The sequence below is a fragment of the Cebidichthys violaceus genome, unplaced genomic scaffold (assembly GCF_023349555.1).
Source record: "Cebidichthys violaceus isolate CVI_PGR_0920_01 unplaced genomic scaffold, fCebVio1.0.p SCAF_2, whole genome shotgun sequence".
In the NCBI taxonomy this organism is placed as follows: Eukaryota; Metazoa; Chordata; class Actinopteri; order Perciformes; family Stichaeidae; genus Cebidichthys; species Cebidichthys violaceus.
In genome coordinates this window covers 12332036-12352774 of record NW_027176372.1, presented here as the reverse complement: position 1 = coordinate 12352774, position 20739 = coordinate 12332036, and the positions used below count along the sequence as shown (strand labels likewise).

The following is a 20739-nucleotide window of genomic DNA, read 5'->3' as shown; positions in this document are numbered from 1 at the left end:
TTTACTGGAATTGCTTTGGTGATGTCCCTATCTTATAAATTTATTGCAGGGACAGGAGTGGCAGTGTTGTGTTTAGTACTCTAAATCATAAACCAAAGTCTAATCGGTTTAGAATGTGAATCAGATTTCTGGGATATCTGTCATCAATTCCCAGACTGATGTTGCTTATGAGTTTGTGAATGATAATATTCCACACATAGAATGCCTTTGGTTGCATACATCTTTGTAAAAGGTCACATATTCTGTTCAACTAACTGAATGATTTTCATCATACACACTGAGCTTCATCTTTTGATTTAAGACACATTACAGGTCAATTCGACAAATTAGCATTGTAATCCTGTTTTTAGCTATGCTAGCAGTATTGGTATAGACATGTCACCCTTAAGATGAATTGTAATAACTTTAATTAGCGTTGAGCTCAAAGCCCTACTGTTTCTAAGCCTCACAGAGCTGCTAGCATGACTCAGTTGTTAAATGTCCATCCATTCTTAAAAAAAGGCAATTTTCTCTCTTATTAAGAGCAGTTGGTATGACAGCTGAATATGTTACAATCAGTAGCAAGGAGAACAGAAGTGGGTTTTCATGTACCTTCATTCTAAAGACTCCATTTTAAAATAACACTGTTAAATGTTTTCTGTCGGAGTAAAGAGGAGTGGTGTCGTGGTTTTGTTTTGAGGCAAAGGTCTGATAATGAATGAATCCAGTGTGTAGAAGAGAAGATAATCTTTTGTGTAACAGCCTTTAATTAGGAGGGCAGGCAGAGGGGGCTGACTGAGAAGAACTCATTAGGGAGGTACACGGATCTCTGCTTTCTGAAAAAGATTTTAGAAAGGCCCTGGTTTTTGCAATAGAGACTGTTGTTGTGTCCATGGCATCAGAATCCCCCATTCAAAAAGAGCCCCTGGGTTCTGATGACCTAGTATGGCATGCTGCCATGTATTACTGGTGACAGGGCTGGCCATCCAATGATGGGCTGAGAAGTTTGCCTGTTTCTGTCCCTCATTACTACCCAGGCTTAAACAACCATAATGTAGTCAGAGCAAAGAACAGGTGGATATGTCTGTTTAAAACATCCATTTCACTTCAGTGCAATGCTTTTGGGTGCTTTTTTTCAAGAAACATACGCACGAAGGTTTACTGCTGTTATTGGCTGGTGCATTTCGTGCTCATGTTAATCATTTATATTTACAACTGCAAGGCAATATTCACAAGGAGGAACAAGAGCCAAAGGTCTCATCTAGACATAAAGGAGAACCTCCTCTGTGAATGTCGGCTGGTAAGTCTGATTGCTACGTTTCATAATTAGGTTTACCTTTTTAAGTGTTAGTGTGATGTTTTTAGTTACCATATAGCATGGTTAATGGTGCTGCTCTCGTCAATCTGACATAGTAAACTATGTTGTACTGTATTGTATAACTTTAGCTTACATTTATAGCCTATACTTGTCTTTTCATAGATACATATTTAAATTAAACAATTCTAACAAACATGGAAGTATCAAATTGATTCATCCACTGAAGTCCTAGTATTAACAATCAGTTTATTCTCATATTATTAATTGATCATTGCTTAAAACATACAAAACCTTACCGGAAATGCAGATTCCATTTTGTTTCTGTCTTTAACGAAATAGAAGAAGAACTTAAGGTAACCTAGGGGTACTGTAAAATTATCTACTTGTTGTTGTTGTTGTTGTCTCTTGAAGATTAACTTCATCTCGATGAGATTAAGGGGTTTTGTTGCCTTGTGTTGCTCATGTTATATTCAAATGTTTCTTATGTAGAACTTCTTGTTTACGTTGGAAAACATTATGTAATTAAATTCTCCAATTTAACATAATTTTACGCAAAGCAGGTCTTGTCTAATTACATCCAACTGTATCAGTATTAAAGAGGAAATTACACAGGGCAGTAAGCTGACGCTGCTCTGCTCTCTCTGTAATGAAACCGTACAACATGTTATGAGACACTGCTCAGTGATATCACAACAGGTGGTAAAAACACCTGCTATGATATTGCTAATGTGGGTGTGACCATATGCAATATGCTGTTAAATTTCAACCCATGATTGAGGCACATATATGACTTAAATGTCTGAATTTTGAAGGTTACATCAGAATAAAAATAATTGATTAATCTGCTGATTATTGTTTCAATTAATCGATGAATAATTTAGCCAGACAATTGTGAAAAATGCCCATCACAATGTGAAGTCTTTAGATTGCTTGTATAGCCTAACCAGAAGTCAAACAACTAAAAATATTTCATTTACAAAGATATAAATCAGAAAAAAAGTAAAAGAAGCCTCATTTGACAAGTTGGAAGCTGAGTTGATCACTATTTTTAGCAGCATGGCTCTATGGATGGCAATGTAGGTCTGACGGTAAGAAGGCTGGTCCAAATCTTTGGGCCAGACTGAAATAATGTTGATTAATTGTTAATACTATTCAATAGTATTAAGTGTTAACACATTATATCTAATTTGTTTGTTCAGTTGTTTTAATTGTATCAGCTCTACTAGATTGCTCATTCTTTTTATTTGCAGACATGGAGGGGATCACAGGAATTATGATAGTGTTGTGCCTTATCGGCTTAAGCAATGGTGAGTATTTAGTTAATTTTATTGCAATTTTGTCAATATGTCTTTACTATGTGACATTTTACTCATACTGTATATTTTCTACAGCAAATACCAGTCCTACAATCAACGGTGTTGTTTATGAGGTGTGTGAAGATGCCCCCATAGGTACAGTATATACAGTATGTCTGTGTGAATTAAAAAAAAAAAAGTTTCACTTTTGCACTATACCTCAACAAATACTGCACACATTTATTTATTTTCCACCAATGTTGTTTTCATAGATGCCTACGTGTTTACTATAAACGCAACAGACGCAGAAAATGACATATTGACGTATTCACTCGTTGCGCCCAATGCCGAATACTTCACAGTTGACAAGAACACCGGGAGTGTATCAGTCAAGAATACACTGGATAGAGAAGTATGCGTGGTGGATTTAGAGATCCTTCAATTCTTCAATGGTTTCATTTGGATTCTGTATGTGTTTTATCGATTTATCAATTCTTTCTTATTTTCTTTATTCTAGTTGATTGCTGTAATGGAACTTGGAGTTGTTGTCGAAGATGGTTCATATACAGTAAGTTTCAGTTAATGTTAATCATCCATTTATATCAGTTTGTTCATTATATTTATATTCAGAGTACACCGTGCAATATCTTTCAGACACGAGGAAAATTAACTATAATATTGTTAGAGGCCAATGACAACCGACCCATATTCCAGAACTCTCCATATGACATTGAGATCCCAGAAGTAAGTTAAACATATCAGTTATTGATTCTCTGAACCTATTTGTTCATCAGTTTGTCTTTTCTACCATCAAACTGTCAATCCATCATGATGTCAAAATTAGCTTACACAGTTGATAATGCTAAGAGATATTTGTGTGTTGAATTGTCTTTTTTTTGTTTGTTTTTCTGTCTTTGTTTTTATCCCCTTCCAATTAATCAGAACACCCCTGTAGGTGCGTCTCTTTTTAGGGCACATGCCACTGATGGAGACACTTCAAACGGTGCTGTTATTCAATACAGCATTGATGAAGTAAGCTTCTTTTGTAAATCATGTAATTGATTCATATCATATTCTGCTGTTCCATAAACTTTATTGAAGTGTAATTTATATGGTATTTTCTAGGTTACTCCAAATGATGGAGTCAGTCTTTTTAGCATTGTACCCGTAACTGGGGAAGTCAGATTAAGTGGACGTCTGAATTATACTGCATTGAGCACGTTCTATCGGCTGAAGATTAACGCAACTGTAAGTACCATGCAATAGTAAAACAATAGTTAGACATTTTGGGAAATGTGCTTGTTTGCATTCTTGCTGAGAGTTAAGTGAGAATATTGATGCTCTCATGTCAGGGAGTGGTGTCAATCCTCTCATTTAACTGTGGGCAAGATACTGAAGAAGCATATTTTCCTAAATGACGTAATTGGATTCAGTTGTTTTTGTCCCCACTACATTTGTACATTTACCTTAACCATGACATGAAAAGTTTAAGGAGTAAAAAGGGGTTCTGTTCTTTTGTGAATGTAAGGCAAAACTGATCTCTGAAGTGATTCATTATTTCATGAATGCTATAAAAATATACATTCATATAAAAAAATGTTATAAAAAAAAAATATTTGAACAAGACAAGTAATTCTGATAATTAAATGTTGCCTGATTTTTTATATGTCACTTTACTAATCTATAATTATTATTGTGGTAAAAGAAGTGGCATAACATTTTAGAATTTTGACAACCTTGTTTGTCCCGCAACAGGATGGCGGAGGCAGTTGTTTTTATAATACAACCAATTACTTCTCAAGCATCGCCTTTTCCTTCATTACGGTTAAGGATGTCCCAGACCTTAACCCACAGTTCATTAGTATTCCCTACGTAGGGAGAGTTGAAGAGAATGCTCCTTTGGTAAGTGCTGATGCATTTTATTCTGAGTGCTGCATTGGAAAATGTGATTTAACTGGACTGATGTTAATTTTCAAAGAGTAAAGGAGATGAATTACAACCAATATGTCGTCCAGTGCATTCCATTTAGTTGTTGCACATTTTCACTTTCCTTTGTGTTATATCAGCTTTTCATTCTGATAAAGCTGCATGTTCTTGTGTAAGCCCAGGATTGATGTATATCTTTAGCCATGTTGTGTGATAAAGCTGGTGCATATCGTGTTGTGATTCATACAAATCTACAGGCAGTAAGCCTGCTTTGAGTTGTGTGTAGATGTTACAATCTTTTTTGTTTCTTTGCCAGGGCCAGTCTGTGTTTAAAGTGACTGCCCTAGACCAGGACACAGGAGTCAATGATGATATCATTTACAGCATTCAAGGTAAGCTTGATCAAGCTCTGCTAGAACAATTTCTTCTTTATACCGAGTGAGTAAGAAATGTTTTTGTTTCTTCCACATTGTTTGACAGAGTCCACAGCAGAGGGCCTGTTTGCAATCTCAACAACTGATGGCATCATATCTGTACTGTCGCATATTGACAGAGAAGATGTTGGTGACACTGTTACCCTGATTGTAAAGGTACAGTTGTTTTTTTGAGTAATACACCAATTCCTTCCGCTGTATGTAAATTTACTTTGTATCTGTCTTGCATATATTTCCATTGCAACGCTTAAAAAAAATAAAAAAATGTCATCCCTGTTGTTTCAGCTATAACACTTAATACCATGAATGTTTGAATTACTTACATTCAGCATCTTAATAACACTTCATAGCTTCATCCTCCCTCCTGTGGCTCCTGTAATGAGAGACAAGGAGGCCAGAACAAATACAAGGGGTTTGTGAGGGAGGATTGTGAGAAGTAGGCGTAATCAAAGAAAGATGCCTGCTGCAGTCTGTGAAACATAACAGAAAATTATTCTTGAGAACCTTATTTAATTGAGAACATTTATTTCTGCAAATGTTGAGACTGTGACATTTTTCGTTTTTTTCTATTTTAGGCTACTGAGTCTAAAGCAAACATCCACGGGTTCCAAGCCAACACCACAGCAGAAGTACAGATCAACATCATCGACGTCAATGACAACAGGCCGGAGTTTTACAAATGTGCAGATGAGCTCCACTGTGTGGTGGAGAGTCACTTCACAGGAGAAGTTGTCGAGCACTGGTTGGGCTCTGTTTTTATCAACATGACTGTCAAAGATCTGGATAAGGTGAGAGAAAAAAACACCCAAAAAGGGACATTCTTCAACTAAAAAATGCAGTTCTCTGCATAATGAGTGAATTAAGAAATATTCTTTCATGGCTTTTCACAGACTGCCCAAACTGATCTAACCCTGGAGGGAGATGACAAAGACGTGTTTTCTGTGCAACCACAATTTACAACGACAGACAGCATCGTTCAGCTTCAGGTCAAGGAGCCCCAAAAACTGGATTTTGAAGAAAAACAGCAAATGGTTCTGCAAGTGAGAACAATTCAAATTGAGTCTATGATCATAACAATAGTGAGATTTTTTATCGTTTGGTTATCATATTTGTGATTTTCAAAGCACGTTACCAGTCTGAGCTGCTTCCCATGCTTGTGTTATGGTGCAGGTCATTGCCATAGATAAAAAGGAACCTGCCTTCCACTCCACTGCAACAGTTACTATTAACATCAAGGATGCCAATGACAACAGCCCTACGTTCCCGCAGGACACGTATAAGTTGAACGTTATTGAGCATTCTCCTGTTGGGACAATATTGGCCACCTTAACTGTAAGTCCTTTACTATCTGGATTCTTACTCAGACAGTCTTAGCTTGCATGCAAGAAACACGTAGCACTTGAGGAGCACACAATGTTTTTTTTCCCCCCAGGCAGAAGATCCTGATACGATGGATCAAGGCAAAATAACCTACAGTCTCCTTCCAGACAGCATGTATGGCAAACCAGTTAGTCTGATAATTTGAATGCAGCCACCGTGCAGCTGTTGCTGTCATGTTAACTGAGACAACACCACTGAAAAGTCTGTATCTGTGTTTCAGACTACTGTATTTTGATGTGGAGCCACGTACAGGCGCAGTTTACGTGAAAAACGCAACTCTGCTGGACCGTGAGGTCAGATCTCTGTATTCAGCCACTCTGCAGGCCAGAGACACAGACGGCAAGCCTGGCAGCACAGTACTGGAGATCACTGTGACTGACATCAACGACCACGCCCCGATCATCAACAGAGACACTTACCGGGAGTTTGTTAAAGAGGGTGAAGCGCTTGAACTTCAGATAGAGGTAACTGTGAGACAATAAGAGAACAGTTAATATGTCTAACTCTTAGGTGTTGGTGCTATATTTCACAGGATTAATGATATATTGTAATTCTCCGTGTCAGTAAATAGTTCTAAACCTCAATCCCAGAGATTGTAAAATGAAAATGACTTTACTGTCTTTACTTTAAGAGAAAGCTATAAACTGTGTACTATTTTTCAGCACTTTAGGATGTTGACACATTTTTGTTTTCTCATAGTCTGAGGGTGATTTTCACAGTTTGGGCTACAGCCCCCTATTTCCATTTAAGAGACGTCTTAAGAAAGCACTCCACCAATGTAGCACTTTACACTTCACACTATAACTTTGTCAAACTCATGTTGGACAGTTCACAAAAAAGGAAATCGAAAATCAAAATCCATGCAGCAGAACCAAGATCTTTTTATTTTCAGACTTGTAGTCTTCAGCCCCAACTGATGCTGAATCACGTGACATCATTTGAGGCAATTTACCAGATTTCGCGCCGCTCCCTCTGGGGACACAAAAAGCTAAATACAACCTTTACTCTAAAACACCTGTAAACAGACTCACTGTAGATGTGTAAAATAATGGAGATCCCTTTTATGCTACAGCATAAAATGATATCTTCGACAAAAGCATTCTTCCAATATAGTGGCAACAGTTTAGGGAGGCACCTCTCCTGCTTCAACATGACAATGCACACAGCCGTCCAATAAGAAGGGTTTTTCCCAGTTTGGTGGAGAAGAACACAGAGCATCAACCCTGTTTACCAGCTTTGGGATAAACTAGAACAGAGAGCCCGGCTATCTCACCCAAAATCAGGGCTCGACCTCACTAATGCTTCTGTGGCTGAATGGGAGCAAATCCCTGCTGCCAGGTTACACAATTTTGTCGAAAGCCTTCCCAGAAGAGGAGAAGCTTTGGACTGAGATGTCCAACAGTCACATATGGGTGTCCACATGTCTTTTGGCAATGTAGTGTAATTGCAATATTAAGTAACAAATGTAGTTTCTTAACCATTTCTTCTAATGTTTCTCACTTGGACAGGCAACTGATGCAGATGACTCTGATACCGAAAACAGTCAAATAGTGTTTGGAATCGTACCAAGCAAGTACAGTGATAACTTCACCATCAACCCTGACACCGGTGTGTTAAGAAATACGGGTGAGCTTGATCGTGAGGCCCTGGACCCGAAGCTGAACGGGATGATTGAGCTCAATGTAACTGCTACTGACAAGGGTACACCATCATTATCCACCATGGTCACCGTTATTATCAATGTAGAGGTAAATCTTCGACAGATTTTAGCAAAGTATTGGTGCTGTGTTGCTACTGAAGCTTCCACTTCTGGCAAAGATGATAACCTTCTGTCTTTTCTTTTGATGCATCCCAGGATGTCAATGACAACACACCACAATTTAAAGCCTCCTCTTACAAATTCTCTGTCAAAGAAGGAGAAAAAGGTCAGTATTTAACTTTGCAAAGCACTTTCAAGTGTTCATAATTGTGTGGCTGGATTTTAATTATATTTTCTATCCAATCAGGTGCCTTTGTGGGTTCTGTTCTGGCTGAAGATTTGGACCAAACAACAGAGTTTAACCGCATTTCTTTCAGCATTATTGAAGGAAGCTTTGGCAGCTTCATCATTCGCACCTTCGCAGACGAGGGGGGTTACAGGGGAAACATCACTGTGGACCCCGACATTGAGCTGGACTACGAGAGTGCTCGCAAGCAATTCCAACTGCAGGTAGAGGCAACAGATCTGGAACAGAAGAAAGCCGTAGTGACGGTAGAAGTGGACGTGTTGGATGTGAATGATGAAAGGCCCGAGTTCAAGCCATCAGAGCCAGTGACAGTGAAGGAGAACATCAACATTAGCGGGGCTGTTGGGAGCTTTACAGCGCAAGACAAAGATGGAAACCACTCACTGGTCTACGAGCTGGAATCCATCAAATGCAGATGCAACGGTTCTCTGACACCCTGCAGCTGGTTTATCCTGGATCCAACGGGGGAAGTCAGAGTCAACCCGGAGCACACAGTGGATTATGAACAATGTGACCAGGTGCTGATGGAGGCTCAGGTGGTGGACGAGTACACAGAGAAAGGAGAGAACAACAGCGTCACAGCAGGTTAGTACTGGGTTGTTGTCAGATAACAAAAGCAGTAAAAGCATAAAAAAAGAAATCATATAGACCTGCACACACATCTCACGTCATTTTATTTAATTTTTCTTTTGTAATATTTCAGGACAAATGGTGATCAACATTGAAGACATCAACGACAATGCTCCCGAATTCATTTTCTCAGATTCTGTATTTGGTGAGTGTATATTTGAGATTCTATGGCTGTAATTTCATTTTATTTTAGCAGCCTTTGTTTGTCTTGTGACCCTTTAAACTAAACTTCAAGCTGTTCTGCTCAACAAAAAGCATTAGTCATAGTCAATGGACAAAGTCATTTAAACAAATAAGCTTTATTTTAATTTTATTTTGAACAAAGCAAAATTTGCAAATATACAACTTGTGGATCATTTTGTGTATTTTATCAACATTATAAAATTCAATACATATTTTCTTTCTTTGGATTTTAGTTGTGGTGTCAGAAACTGCAAGCAAGGGGACATCGGTAGCAGGAGTCACTGTGAGTAATGAAAAACAAATAACTGACATGATTTCAGCTTGTTAATGAGATATGTGACATGAAGTCTTGACATTCTCACTTGTGTCTCTTGCTGCTCTCAGGCTACAGACCGTGACTCTGGAATAAATAGGCAGATTGACTTTAAAGTAACCGCAGTCCAATTTAAAGACACCAACGATCAAACAAGTAACATGAGGATGCTGTTCGAGGCCGTCACCACACAGCAAAAGGACATATATGTTGGAATTATTCAGTGAGTACAAAGTCATTCATCAGCATCATAGTGCCATATCTCATTCTGCTCTCTTGTGCTTTTCTCACAAGCTTTTGTGTTTACCGCTGCACTCATTTTTAAGAACTATAAAAAGACATATTGCGACAACAGAGATGCAAACAACTACAAAAAACACAAAGACACACAATGACTACAAAGAGACAAAAAACTGCCACAAAGAGACACAAGACAGCCACAACGGCAACTACAAAGTTGGCAGAAGGACAACTATAAAGAGACACAAAATAACTAGATGGCTGACTACAAAGACACACAAAATGACTAGAAAGAGACACAAAGTTGCCATCAATACAGACAAGACAACCACAAAGGCAACTACAAAGAGTCACAGAGTGTCTAGATGGACGACAAAGAGACACAAAAGGACTAGATAGATGACTATAAAGAGACTGATAATGACAAAAAGAGACAATATTACGACAATGTGTATCTGTATCTCTGGGTGTCTTGGCCCTGTGTATGAGGGGTGGGCTGGCCTTATACATGTCTGTGCCAAGGGGGCCATTGTCTCATAATCTCCCCATGGCTGGACTGACTTCCTCCACATTCCACAGAACTAGCGAGACACTTGATACATCACTGAAAGGGAAGTATTTGGTAACAGTAAGTGCAACTGACACCGGTGACCTCTCCACCAGCACTGTACTGGAGGTGAGTGACTCAAATCATGCAGCTGGATTTTCATTCATGAAAACACCTGACGCAGAGTATGACTTCAGCCTGAGTTCCTACTTCTTATTATTTTGCAGATTTTCGCAATTGATGAATCATATAAAGTGGAACTTGCATTTACAAAACCCCAAACCGTCATTGAAGAAAGCATCAATCAAATCACCAGGTACATTTCTCCATGCTATGCTGTGTTTTAGTACAATTTGAATCTGATGACACTGAATTGAAGATTTTCTCATTATTTTATTTATTTGACACTTACATTTGTCATGTTTTACATCGGGGACTTGGTATTTTCTCTGATCTCTGAATTTCCAGAGCGCTTACTGCTGCAACCAAGGCTGCTGTAGAAATCGTTTCCATCAGGTCTGACACTGCTGAAGCATTCAGGCAAGCTCTCTTTTCTTATCACCTCTAAACTTGAATCACCATACATAAAATTAAATGATGCAGTCTGTGAATACAGATAAAGATAACCAATTATTGGCTGGCGCCAACAGGAACTCAGATAATCTTCAACGCTTTACTTTAATGCATCAACTGTTGTCCACTAGGTGGTGCCAGTGTCCCTGTAAACAACCATATTGTTGAGGACAGATTATTTGCTGATAATTGGAATTGTTCATTTGGGGTCACTGTTTTAAGTGTATAAGTGAGTTGTGTTTTTCTTTCAGGGTTTCAGGTAACACTATCATAGTGGCATATTTTGTCTACTCCAACGGGACTGCTCTCACCTTTAATGAAGTGGAAAAGATGATCTCTGATCCTCAACACTCTCTTGTACTTATAGAGCTTGGCCTTGCGGACATTGTGAGTATGAGCAGTTTTAGAGTTTTTCTGAAACAGTCACTTTTCTGGCATGTTATACTTTCTTCAACTTAATTAAAGCAGCCTTACTTTCCTCTTGTTAATTGCTGGAGTAGATTTCTATAACTTCCTTTCCCGTTGTTGATGCATAATGTTCCACTGTACTGGAAGAGATTTCCTCTTATACAGCACAGAGAGTCCCTGAAAAATAAATCAGTACCACTACTGTTAACTGCAAAAGTTGTATTGCCTTGTTGTATCTGATTTACAATGCAGAGGGCACACACTTCCATATATCAAGCTAATAAAAAAAAGATTGTTGTAAATCTACAATATTAATCAAAACTACAACATATTGAGCCTCATTGGAAGCTAACATGAATGGTAATTTGTTTGAAGTATGATATAGTCATACATTAAGTGTCTGAGAACACATTAGATTAGTTTTCTTATCACAATACAGTATTATCGTTGTTAATTCATGTCTGAGATTTGTTTAACCTAACCAAGCCAGGGTGACGGATTTCTGGTTTGAATACCGATATAATCACTACAATTGTATTAATCATTGCCATAATTAACTATATTTTACTATAATGTACAAATAATAATTATCAGAATTTTTTGAGGAGTTTATTGCAGAAGAATTGTCAGTGAACTGACGGTTTTCATGTTTGTTTCATTACAGTATGCGTTTTTTGTTTTACTTACATTTAATATATAAATGAATGTGTCAGAATTAGATCTGACAACGACAAGTATCAAACGAAACCTCATAGGTCCACAGCCAAGAATATATTAAAGAGATTTCTTACTTGTGTTCCAGGGTAAGACTCCTGTGATCGAACCAGAGACTGACCCTTTGAAGTACGTCCTGCTTGGGATGGTGGCCGGCCTCGTCATCGTGCTGGCTGTGCTCACCACTTCACTGATGTGCACTCGCAGAAAGTAAGAAGAGGGATTTGGAATAAAGTTAAGGACAGGATTGAACGGGACAATTACCTATTAACCAAAGTTTATCCCAGTGAAGTTTCCTAAGTAGCATTTATCTAAAAACATCTTTGAGAGGTACTATGTCTGTTCACAAATCAACTCACTTCACACTACAGCTACAAGAGGAAGCTGAAGGCCGCTAAAGCCATGAACTCTGCTGCCATGGTGACTTCTGACAACCAGAAAAGTGGTCCTGTGGTGCCTGGAACCAACAAGTACACCATGGAGGGGTGAGGAGACAACGGCGTCAACGAGATAAATGAATGAATAAGTGACTTGAAATATGACACGTGTTTGTCTTCCTATGTATGTCATTATTAATGAACAGGGCGAACCCGGTTCTCAACCTCAACATTGACACAACCATGATCCTGGACATGGACGAGGAGAGCTCAGATGTGGACAAAGTCAGGTAAAGAAAACCTCTCTGTTACTGTCTGTACCATCTGTTGATAGCAGTTATTTGCTCCATCACACAGTAGCTCACAGTGACACACGACCTCACGCTCCACTCTGCAGCCGTGCTGGTTGATAAGCTGGGAATGTTTCCAGCTGAACATTTTGTCACAGCGTGCTCATGACAGCGTGTTATGATGGAGGACTGGCTCTCCAACGTTGGCATGTGACCTTTATTTACATCAAAAACCTTAACACGGATTTCAGAAAAAAAAAAAAAAAACCTTTATGAAATTGTGAGTTATGCATATGGAGATAACTTTGATCACTTTGTTTTTCTTTTTCCCACAACAGCCTCAACTCCCTGGACTCCAGCAGTTATATGACCGATCCTGAAAAAGATAAACCTAACATGGTGAGTTAGCATTTTAAAGTCCATTCAGTTCATTTGTATTCATTTGAATACGGCCTTATTTCAATACGTGTCTGCTCCTCATTAGACGAGGATCCAGGAGGAGGAGGAGGAGGATGACAGCGGGCCACCAGAGTACATTGAGCCTCTGGGTGCAGCCCTGGCCCAGCGGGGCCAAAAGAAAGGCTCCGACAATCCTCACATTGGTTTTAGTAACCCCGCATTCAGCACTACAGACCTGTGATGATATAATGAAGGGAGAGACCCTCGGCCTCAGATGGACATCATTTTGCTTCTCTGTAATCAATCAAACACATTGATGGTGTTGGATGAAGTCTTTGTGTCACCAAGTAGCTTTCTGTTGTGACCAATTGTAATGAGTTATTGATATAATGCACACGCTCATGGCACCATGTGATGAATTTGCTGTGTCAAAATATTTAATTCAAGGAATAACAATAAGGAAAACCAAAATTTAAGATGTTACTCTGTGAAAACAATATAATGATACCACATAGTGTATTGATATTGTGAAATCTGGTTTGGTTATTTAATAGAGTGTTTTGTTTGTCAAACAGTTAAAGGAATAGTTTGAGATTTTGGGAAATATGCTAATTTTCCAGCTAGCCTGACTCTGTTTGAAAAACAGCCTTACAGCACCTCAGAAGCTCAGCTGGCTGTTTCCCTCTGTTTCCAGTCTTTAGGCTAAAGTTGGCTAATTGCCTGCTGGCTGTGGCTTCACATTTAGCACAACGACACAAAATCTGTCTCTCGTAAATAAGCATATTTCCCCCAAATGTCAAACTCTTCTTTAAAAAAATTCCTCACATAATTGTAGCTAGACAATGAAAGATTGGACAGAAGCAAAGGGAAAGCAAACAAAAGAATTGTTTGTTGCACATGTGAATCACTTTATTTTTTGTTAATATATTAAGCGGCATTAAAAATGATGGTTTGCTTTGAAATAAACTGTAATATACGTTATGTCAACACACAATGCTATTTTTTTAGCAGCTGATGCTACCAGAAAGACATTCCAAAAAGAGTAAAATATTGCTCAATGTCAATGCATAAATGAATTCCTTTTTCATGACTGCACGTCAGCCAAAAGGCTTAACCGTATGCCTGTTTAATTTGTCAGCTTTTGCTTGAGATTCTCATGCTGAAATAAAACCTCATGCAATGTGACTTTGAGACTTCGTACAAGCAGTGGATATAAAAGATTGTTTCACCGTTTCCTGACATCTAAATGAATGTAATGTAAGTGCAATCTGAATAAAATCAATTTCGCCAAATGTGGATTTGATCCCACTTTTATGAATTTAACGTATGAACACCAACGTCACTGACACTGTCACAACCTCTGAATTAAAGCACATTAAAAATAATTCATCACATAATTTACAACTGAATCACTAACCATGGCATTATAATACAGTAAGTCAAGTCAGTAAGTAATGACTAAAAATACCCTCATATCAGCTGTCGATTGTGCTCGTCATTTGTACATTTTTATACTCTTCACAATACAATTAAATCAAAATTGTGCCAAATCTAAAAGCATAATATAAGACATACAAAAGCCTGCACTAATGGTAGGGACTCCTCACACAGGCACATCAAAGCAACATTTAGATCCATTTTAACTTCTATACACTTGCAACAAAATTACCCCCAGGTTGGAATGACTTACCACAAGTACATAAATTACAATCAAAAACTGTCCTGTCATCTCTCTCAGTCGTAGCTGTGTTAAGCTTGTGAGCAACCAGGGGAAGGATTGCCATTGCTTCATATAGTCCGAGGTGCATTTAAAAAAGCAGCAACAGCTAAAATGACAGTTGAGTGGTCTGATTAAAAAATATTAAAGGAGAAGAGCTATCAAAGGCATTGATATTTCTCTCCTTTTTCAAAACATGAAAACATGGAACTCCAAGAAAAAAAAGAAAATCCCATCTTTTTTGGCTGATTCTCAATGCTCCATGATTGAAGTGTTATGTTAAATGCTTTTGTGCTCTTGTGTCTCGTGTGAGGAGGCGATCTGCTTCTCACACATTCAACACAATGTCATGTCTTGAAGTAAATCAGCGTATAACTGACACATTTTTCATGTGATTTTTTCTAAAATTGTTATCGCACAGGTTTTCTTATTTCCTTCTAAACAGCTGTTGTTTTCTCCACAGGATTCTTGTGTCACTCAGCACTGTGAGCTCTGGAGCAACAATGTGGCTGCTGCATGTTCTCCATTAGCTGACGGAAAGGGTTTCTTCTGCGTCGGCTCACCTCTCCATCCCGATCTCCCCTTTTCCCTGAACGGCCCTTACCTGAACCAGAACCAGAACCAGAACCAGAACCAGAACCAGAACCCCCCTGGATGGACTCTGGAGAGAGGGGCACGGCTGAGGGGTTGAGCGGAGGAGGGGGAGGCATTGAGGGCTTCTGCTTCTTCACCTGTTTCTCCAGGTGTTTCTGGATGGCGGAGCCCAGCACAGCCACTTCCACCACCGCCCCGTACACCTCCCACGTCATCCCCTTTTCATCCCAGCTCACCTCCTGCACCGGCTCCTCCCCTTTCTCCTGACAATTTATTGCCTCCTTTGTGTCGTCTTCAGCTGCTTCCACCTTTTTCTCTTCAGTTACTTTCTCCTCCTTTTTGTCCTCCACCACCTGCTCCTTTCTCACTTCTTCCTCCTCCACTATCTTCTCCTCTGTGCGTGCATCCTTCCTGATCTCAGGAAAATCTGTGATGGTGGGTGTTCTCGGGGTCATAGGCGCTGTAGCGACAGACCGAAACTCCACCTGCTGACCCATCTGCAGCTCAGCATCTTTAGTCTCTGTGCCTACACCTCCACATCTCCCCAAAGAGCTGGGGAAGTAGAAGGCTTGGTCGCCCTCAGGAGGGGTCATGGGGCTGGTAGCTGCAGACTGACACTGCACCACTTCCAGGCTCACCTGCGTGCGGATGTTGTGGCAGCCGAAGGGAGCTGGAGATTCAGGGACAGGATGCTTTGTCACTTCTCTCAACTCACCACCTGCACCTTTGTTTTCTTTCACTTCTGAATTCACGTCTGTTTTTGCTTTGTCACAAGCAGAAACAGAAGATTCCTCTGTTTTGCTTTGTTGAGGGTTTGTGATTGAGAGCTCCTGTACGTCAGGGGCAACAGTTCCTGTGGAGACATTCTCCTTTCCATCCGCCCTCTTTGCATCACCGTTGTTCTCTCTTAGTTCGTCATATTCATCTATTTTGACCATCTCTGTCTCAAGGGTATAAAAGGATGACTCAGCTTTCTCTTCCCCTTCCTCTTCATTGTTGCCATAGTGGGTGACCAGGATTGTAATGTCTTGATCCATACTTCCCATCCTCTGTTGCTTACACTGCTGATTACTATCCTCCAGAGTTACTTGTGAAACTGTTAACCCGGCAGCATTGCATGAGCTCTCTGGAGATGCATTTGACCTGAAGCACTCGCTTTGCTCCTTTGATGTGGCACATTTTAAAGTTCCAGTTATTTCTGACTTAGTTTCTTCTTGACTTTTTGTCTTCACTTGTTGGCCACGCTCGCTCTGCACCTCACTCTTTTTCACTTCATCCTGCTTCTGCACCGTCTCTCTCCCGATAAGCTCTGGGAAAGCCGTGGTCGAGGGCGTCTTTGGGGTCATGGGAGACGTGGCCACAGAGCAGAACTCCACCTGCTGACCCACCTGTAGCTCTGCGTCTTTAGTGTCAGCACCCACAGCTCCGGACTTCCCGAAAGAGCTTGGGAAGAAGAAAGAATGGCCACCCTCAGGAGGCGTCATGGGGCTGGTGGCTGCAGAGCGACACTGGACCACCTCCAGGCTGACCTGTGTGCGCATGTGGTGCTGGCCGGATGGAGCTGGGGAACGTGGGTCTGAGGGACCTGGGGTTGCTGACACAGGCACCAATATATTTTCAATGTCTTCCCCTTTTTCTCTGCCATGACCTACGCTTTTATCCTTAGTTGTTTCCCCCTGAGTTTCTCCATCTCCATCACTCGGGAACTTATTAGAGACTGTCGTGTTGTTATGTGCTGCTGTTGTTTTGTCATCTTCAGGCTGTCGTGTCAGAAGGATGGCTTCGGTCTGCGTACAGTCTTTACCACAACCCCCTCCTGAAAGCGCTTGATTTTTGGATTTTTCATTCTGGTCTCGCTCTTGAACGTAGCTGGCATTCATGTGAAGTTTTGGCTGAGGAGCTGTTGACTCTTGATTCGTGTTTATCTGAGGTCCGTCAGGCTCAGCGCTGCCATATGAGCCGCCTGGACGCTCTCCATCATCTGTCTTCTCACACGGCTTGCTGTCCTCTCTGAGACCTCTCATCTCGTCCTTCAGACTTCCCATTTTTCCTCTGCATTAAAGTTGTTGAAGTACCTGCAGGGCACAACACAGCACTGACACACTGTGCAAATCGCTATCAGTAACTATAACAACAAGATCGAAGCATAGAATGTGCTAAAAATATTCTGTCATACGATATCGATGTCAGGAATGCAAACACTGACATGTAACCAAATTACAGCATTGCTACTATTTGATGGACATTATTCACATGCTTATTTTGTATTATAGGATACTGTAATATCTGGGATATTTCCTATTATCAAATACATGATTAGACTGCATATTAAATTACAGATTCTTTAGCATTTTACTGTTAGATTGCACCTTTCTACCCTAAAGATTTATCCACACAGCAAATACATGCACAGAAACCCAAAGCACTTGTCAAATTTTAGCTATGAAAATAAACAGGATAACACAAACTGCAGGAAATCACGAGTAACAGACATACCTCAGCAGTCCAAGTCAGACTGAAGTCTCTCCATAACTCTCACTCGCATTTGGGTCAAACATTGCAAAGTCTCTCCGTTGATCGAGAGCCACATCTGTCTGTATATCTCCCCTGATGATATATGGTGATAGCAGTGGCTACAGGTTTGTCTCTAGAAGAATCTATCTTAGGCAATCCTCTCTCTTTAAGCTGTGGCTGTGTCTATTGAAAAGCTTCACATTTTCCAGTTTCCCTGGAAACCACGGTCGGGTTCTGGCAGTGAGTGGTAATGTAACGACAAAATCTCTCTTCAGCTCTCTAATCATCAGTAAATCATAGTAATTAAGCACAGATTTTCATAGCACCACAATGGCAAACTTTGTGCAGAGAGATAAACCTGTGAATTAGTCAACTGGCTTTGGGGAAGGCAACAATTGGAGATAAAAGCTTTCATGTTACTACAGATGATCGGTGTGAGGGCTTCTAGAGGGAGGGTGGGGTATGCAACAGAGAGGAGAAGGGATTGCTTTTCTTAATTGTGGATTGTTACTTTAGGTAAGACAGCAACTATGTGACTGAAAGGCACATTTGTTTGACCACTCTCAGTGTTAAGAGGGCACAATTGTAATAAAAAGAAGGCTGAAAGATCAAAAAGGCACTTCCTGTAAACCACAACCAATTGACATTTGCGGAGGCAGATCATCACAGGCTTATTAGAGGACCAGAAAAGCATTGCAAACTCTGGTCTTTGTGCAGGCAATTTCTGTAAATGTGAGTTTTTTGCTGCAACAGTGAAAGCACATGAAAGACAGCGGGGGATATCAGCTGAAGGAGCTTGGGGGAAGAAGAGCTGCGCCTCCCACACAAACACACACTTGTAAACCACCATGTCTTTCCTTCTCATTCCTCCCTCCAACCTCTCCACTTTGCGACGTATTTCTCTCGAGCCTCAATCATTTTCTTTCCCTGAAGTAACTGTGTGGTGCTAAGGATGTTTACATTTGTCTCATTTTAGGAATCTTCCCTTTTTTATTATTTTACTGTAATGGTAGGCTGCAGCTTGCCCAGAACACTATGTACTGACAGAAGTAGTCTCAGCATTAATTCAAAGGTCTCCACCAATCCCTGGCCGCCACAGAGTGCTGTTGCCTAGCAACCACGTAGTGTGATGCAGGGAGGTGTGCTGCTGAGGGCCAAGGTAGACAGCGCTGATCATATTCTCATCAGGAGCCATCAGCCTGCCAAAGGCCATCTTTTCAGCAACGTGTTGGTAATAATAACCATGGTTATTCGTTAGTGAGCAAAAAAACAGGATGCAGCACAGACAAGAGCGCCTCTGCAGCTACGAACAGTGTTATCTCTACTGTGTGTGGCAGGATATCACATTTTAAAAACCTGACAAACACGTTGGTATCTGTTTTTATTTCCCAAAATAGTCACATTAAATTAAATCAATAATAAAGCAATAAACAGAAACGGAAAAAGGTGAGAGGAAAATAAGAAATAAAAAGACAGTTAATAAAGATTTCTTTTGAAATGTTAGCTGTGTTTTCTGATGCCAACATACTTCCATTGAAACATTATCACTTGTCTAAAATGGATGATGAGACATGTTGGCTCCAGTGTTCGGCTAAAACTGTTCCTTTTATCAGGGATCATTTGGTCTCCAATTTCTGTCCAAACTCCTTGATGGTGTCTGTGGCCTTGTCCGCAGCTTTTCCTATGGCTGCCTGAGTCTGTCTTCCAGCTTCTTGAGCAGCTTCAAAGAGTCACAGTGAAGCAGAGGAGAAATATTCAGGAAGTTAAGCAACAAATCATCACTATTGGGCTGAAGACATTGTTGTGCAGAGTTTGATTGAGAGTATCAAACTTTCGTTATCATCTTACATGCAAACTTATCAGTGATATGCATATTTTTATGTGTATATAAAAAGCAATTCAATACATTCCATAAATGTGTTCTATTCCTGTAACGTATTGAGGAAAAACACTTTCAATCAAGCTAAATATGAGTGAATTTGTATTTATATAGTCCTGTGTTACACACAGTGTTGTCAAATAATAGGTCATATCAGGAGCTCAGCTTTCATCAACCTTTGAACATTTAATTTGATGTTTTTTTCTTCCTCCGACAGCTTCTCACTGCATTCCAATTCCTGTCCGCTCAGAGTAATATACCCACTTGACCATCATAACAATTCAAAGACAGAGGAGTGTGCACTTTACCTGTATTGGCTGTTTCTTTGGAGGAGTCTGCCACCTGCTGCACAGCTTCTTGAGCTGCCTGCACTGAAAAACACATGACAGACTTACAGTGACTGATCAGCTTTTAAACTCTTCAACTTTGGTAAATGATTTAAACTTTGAGCATCTCAGTCGTCTACATGTGAAAGACTATTTTAAACGTTTGTGAAAAATAAAAAAGATTGATTGAAACCTTTTATTTATCAAATTGCTTTTTTTCAACAAAGAAAGACAAACCATTGTGGGAAGAAAAGCCTTTACAGAACCTTACATTGGCCCTGTGTCATCTCACAGCTGTAGTTCTACCTGCAGTGTCTGTGACTCCCTTCGCGGCCGAGTGGCTCGTGCCTTTCAGGCTCTCAAAGGACTTCTTGAACGAGGCCATGGCTCCAGTCTTTGTCCCTGCAGCGTCCACACATCCGTCTGAGCCGACAGCAGCAGGAGAGGCTGTTTATACCCTCTGTTTGAGCCCGACACCACCGAGCCTGCACAATCCAGCTGGATTAACCCAAACAAAACCCGCCCAAAGAGGCCCGATCAGACTGGCATCCCAACTATGGCAGCGTTCTGCCAAGGGCCAGTGCCCGCTCAGCAGATTTTACACATCCTGTAATCAAACCCCCAGACAAGAGTGAGCAGAAAAGGGAAACACATGAGGGCATTATTAAATAGACAGAACAACAGGCAGAAAACCCCC

At 40.2% G+C, this 20739-nt stretch overlaps 3 protein-coding genes across 3 annotated transcripts; 1 reads left to right on the top strand and 2 right to left on the bottom strand.

Annotated features, from left to right (window-relative positions):
• Positions 1-1229: 1229 nt before the first annotated feature.
• On the top strand, positions 1230-14308 carry cdhr2 (cadherin related family member 2). Its single transcript, XM_068714445.1, has 31 exons — positions 1230-1279; positions 2548-2604; positions 2689-2748; positions 2865-3004; positions 3110-3160; positions 3247-3336; positions 3535-3624; positions 3718-3840; positions 4348-4494; positions 4835-4910; positions 4999-5108; positions 5528-5740; positions 5843-5992; positions 6123-6284; positions 6385-6446; positions 6553-6796; positions 7841-8080; positions 8188-8257; positions 8339-8923; positions 9042-9113; positions 9385-9434; positions 9536-9687; positions 10284-10380; positions 10479-10567; positions 10720-10791; positions 11076-11211; positions 12035-12156; positions 12318-12431; positions 12530-12613; positions 12952-13012; positions 13098-14308. The coding sequence occupies exons 1-31, from the start codon at positions 1270-1272 to the stop codon at positions 13251-13253; spliced, it is 3885 nt and encodes a 1294-aa protein (XP_068570546.1). The 5' UTR covers positions 1230-1269; the 3' UTR covers positions 13254-14308.
• On the bottom strand, positions 13588-18099 carry LOC137875318 (G protein-regulated inducer of neurite outgrowth 1). Its single transcript, XM_068714446.1, has 2 exons — positions 17820-18099; positions 13588-17398 (listed from the first exon to the last, which is right to left on the bottom strand). The coding sequence occupies exon 2, from the start codon at positions 17366-17368 to the stop codon at positions 15203-15205; it is 2166 nt and encodes a 721-aa protein (XP_068570547.1). The 5' UTR covers positions 17369-17398; positions 17820-18099; the 3' UTR covers positions 13588-15202.
• Positions 18100-19395: 1296 nt separating this feature from the next.
• On the bottom strand, positions 19396-20727 carry adirf (adipogenesis regulatory factor). The gene is made up of 3 exons (XM_068714444.1): positions 20349-20727; positions 20025-20087; positions 19396-19557 (listed from the first exon to the last, which is right to left on the bottom strand). Exons 1-3 carry the CDS (start codon positions 20425-20427, stop codon positions 19454-19456), a joined length of 246 nt encoding a protein of 81 aa, XP_068570545.1. The 5' UTR covers positions 20428-20727; the 3' UTR covers positions 19396-19453.
• Positions 20728-20739: the final 12 nt, after the last annotated feature.

What these genes read in the sequence shown, in the direction of transcription:
- cdhr2 (XM_068714445.1), top strand. An exon ending in GAACAACAGCGTCACAGCAG is followed by an intron (nt 8,924 to 9,041) that starts GTTAGTACTGGG and finishes GTAATATTTCAG; the next exon opens with GACAAATGGTGATCAACATT. An exon ending in TCAGATGTGGACAAAGTCAG is followed by an intron (nt 12,614 to 12,951) that starts GTAAAGAAAACC and finishes TTCCCACAACAG; the next exon opens with CCTCAACTCCCTGGACTCCA.
- LOC137875318 (XM_068714446.1), bottom strand. Translation starts at nt 17,368, where the DNA reads ATGGGAAGTCTGAAGGACGAGATGAGAGGTCTCAGAGAGGACAGCAAG.
- adirf (XM_068714444.1), bottom strand. Translation starts at nt 20,427, where the DNA reads ATGGCCTCGTTCAAGAAGTCCTTTGAGAGCCTGAAAGGCACGAGCCAC. An exon ending in GGGAGTCACAGACACTGCAG is followed by an intron (nt 20,088 to 20,348) that starts GTAGAACTACAG and finishes TGTGTTTTTCAG; the next exon opens with TGCAGGCAGCTCAAGAAGCT. An exon ending in CAAAGAAACAGCCAATACAG is followed by an intron (nt 19,558 to 20,024) that starts GTAAAGTGCACA and finishes GACTCTTTGAAG; the next exon opens with CTGCTCAAGAAGCTGGAAGA.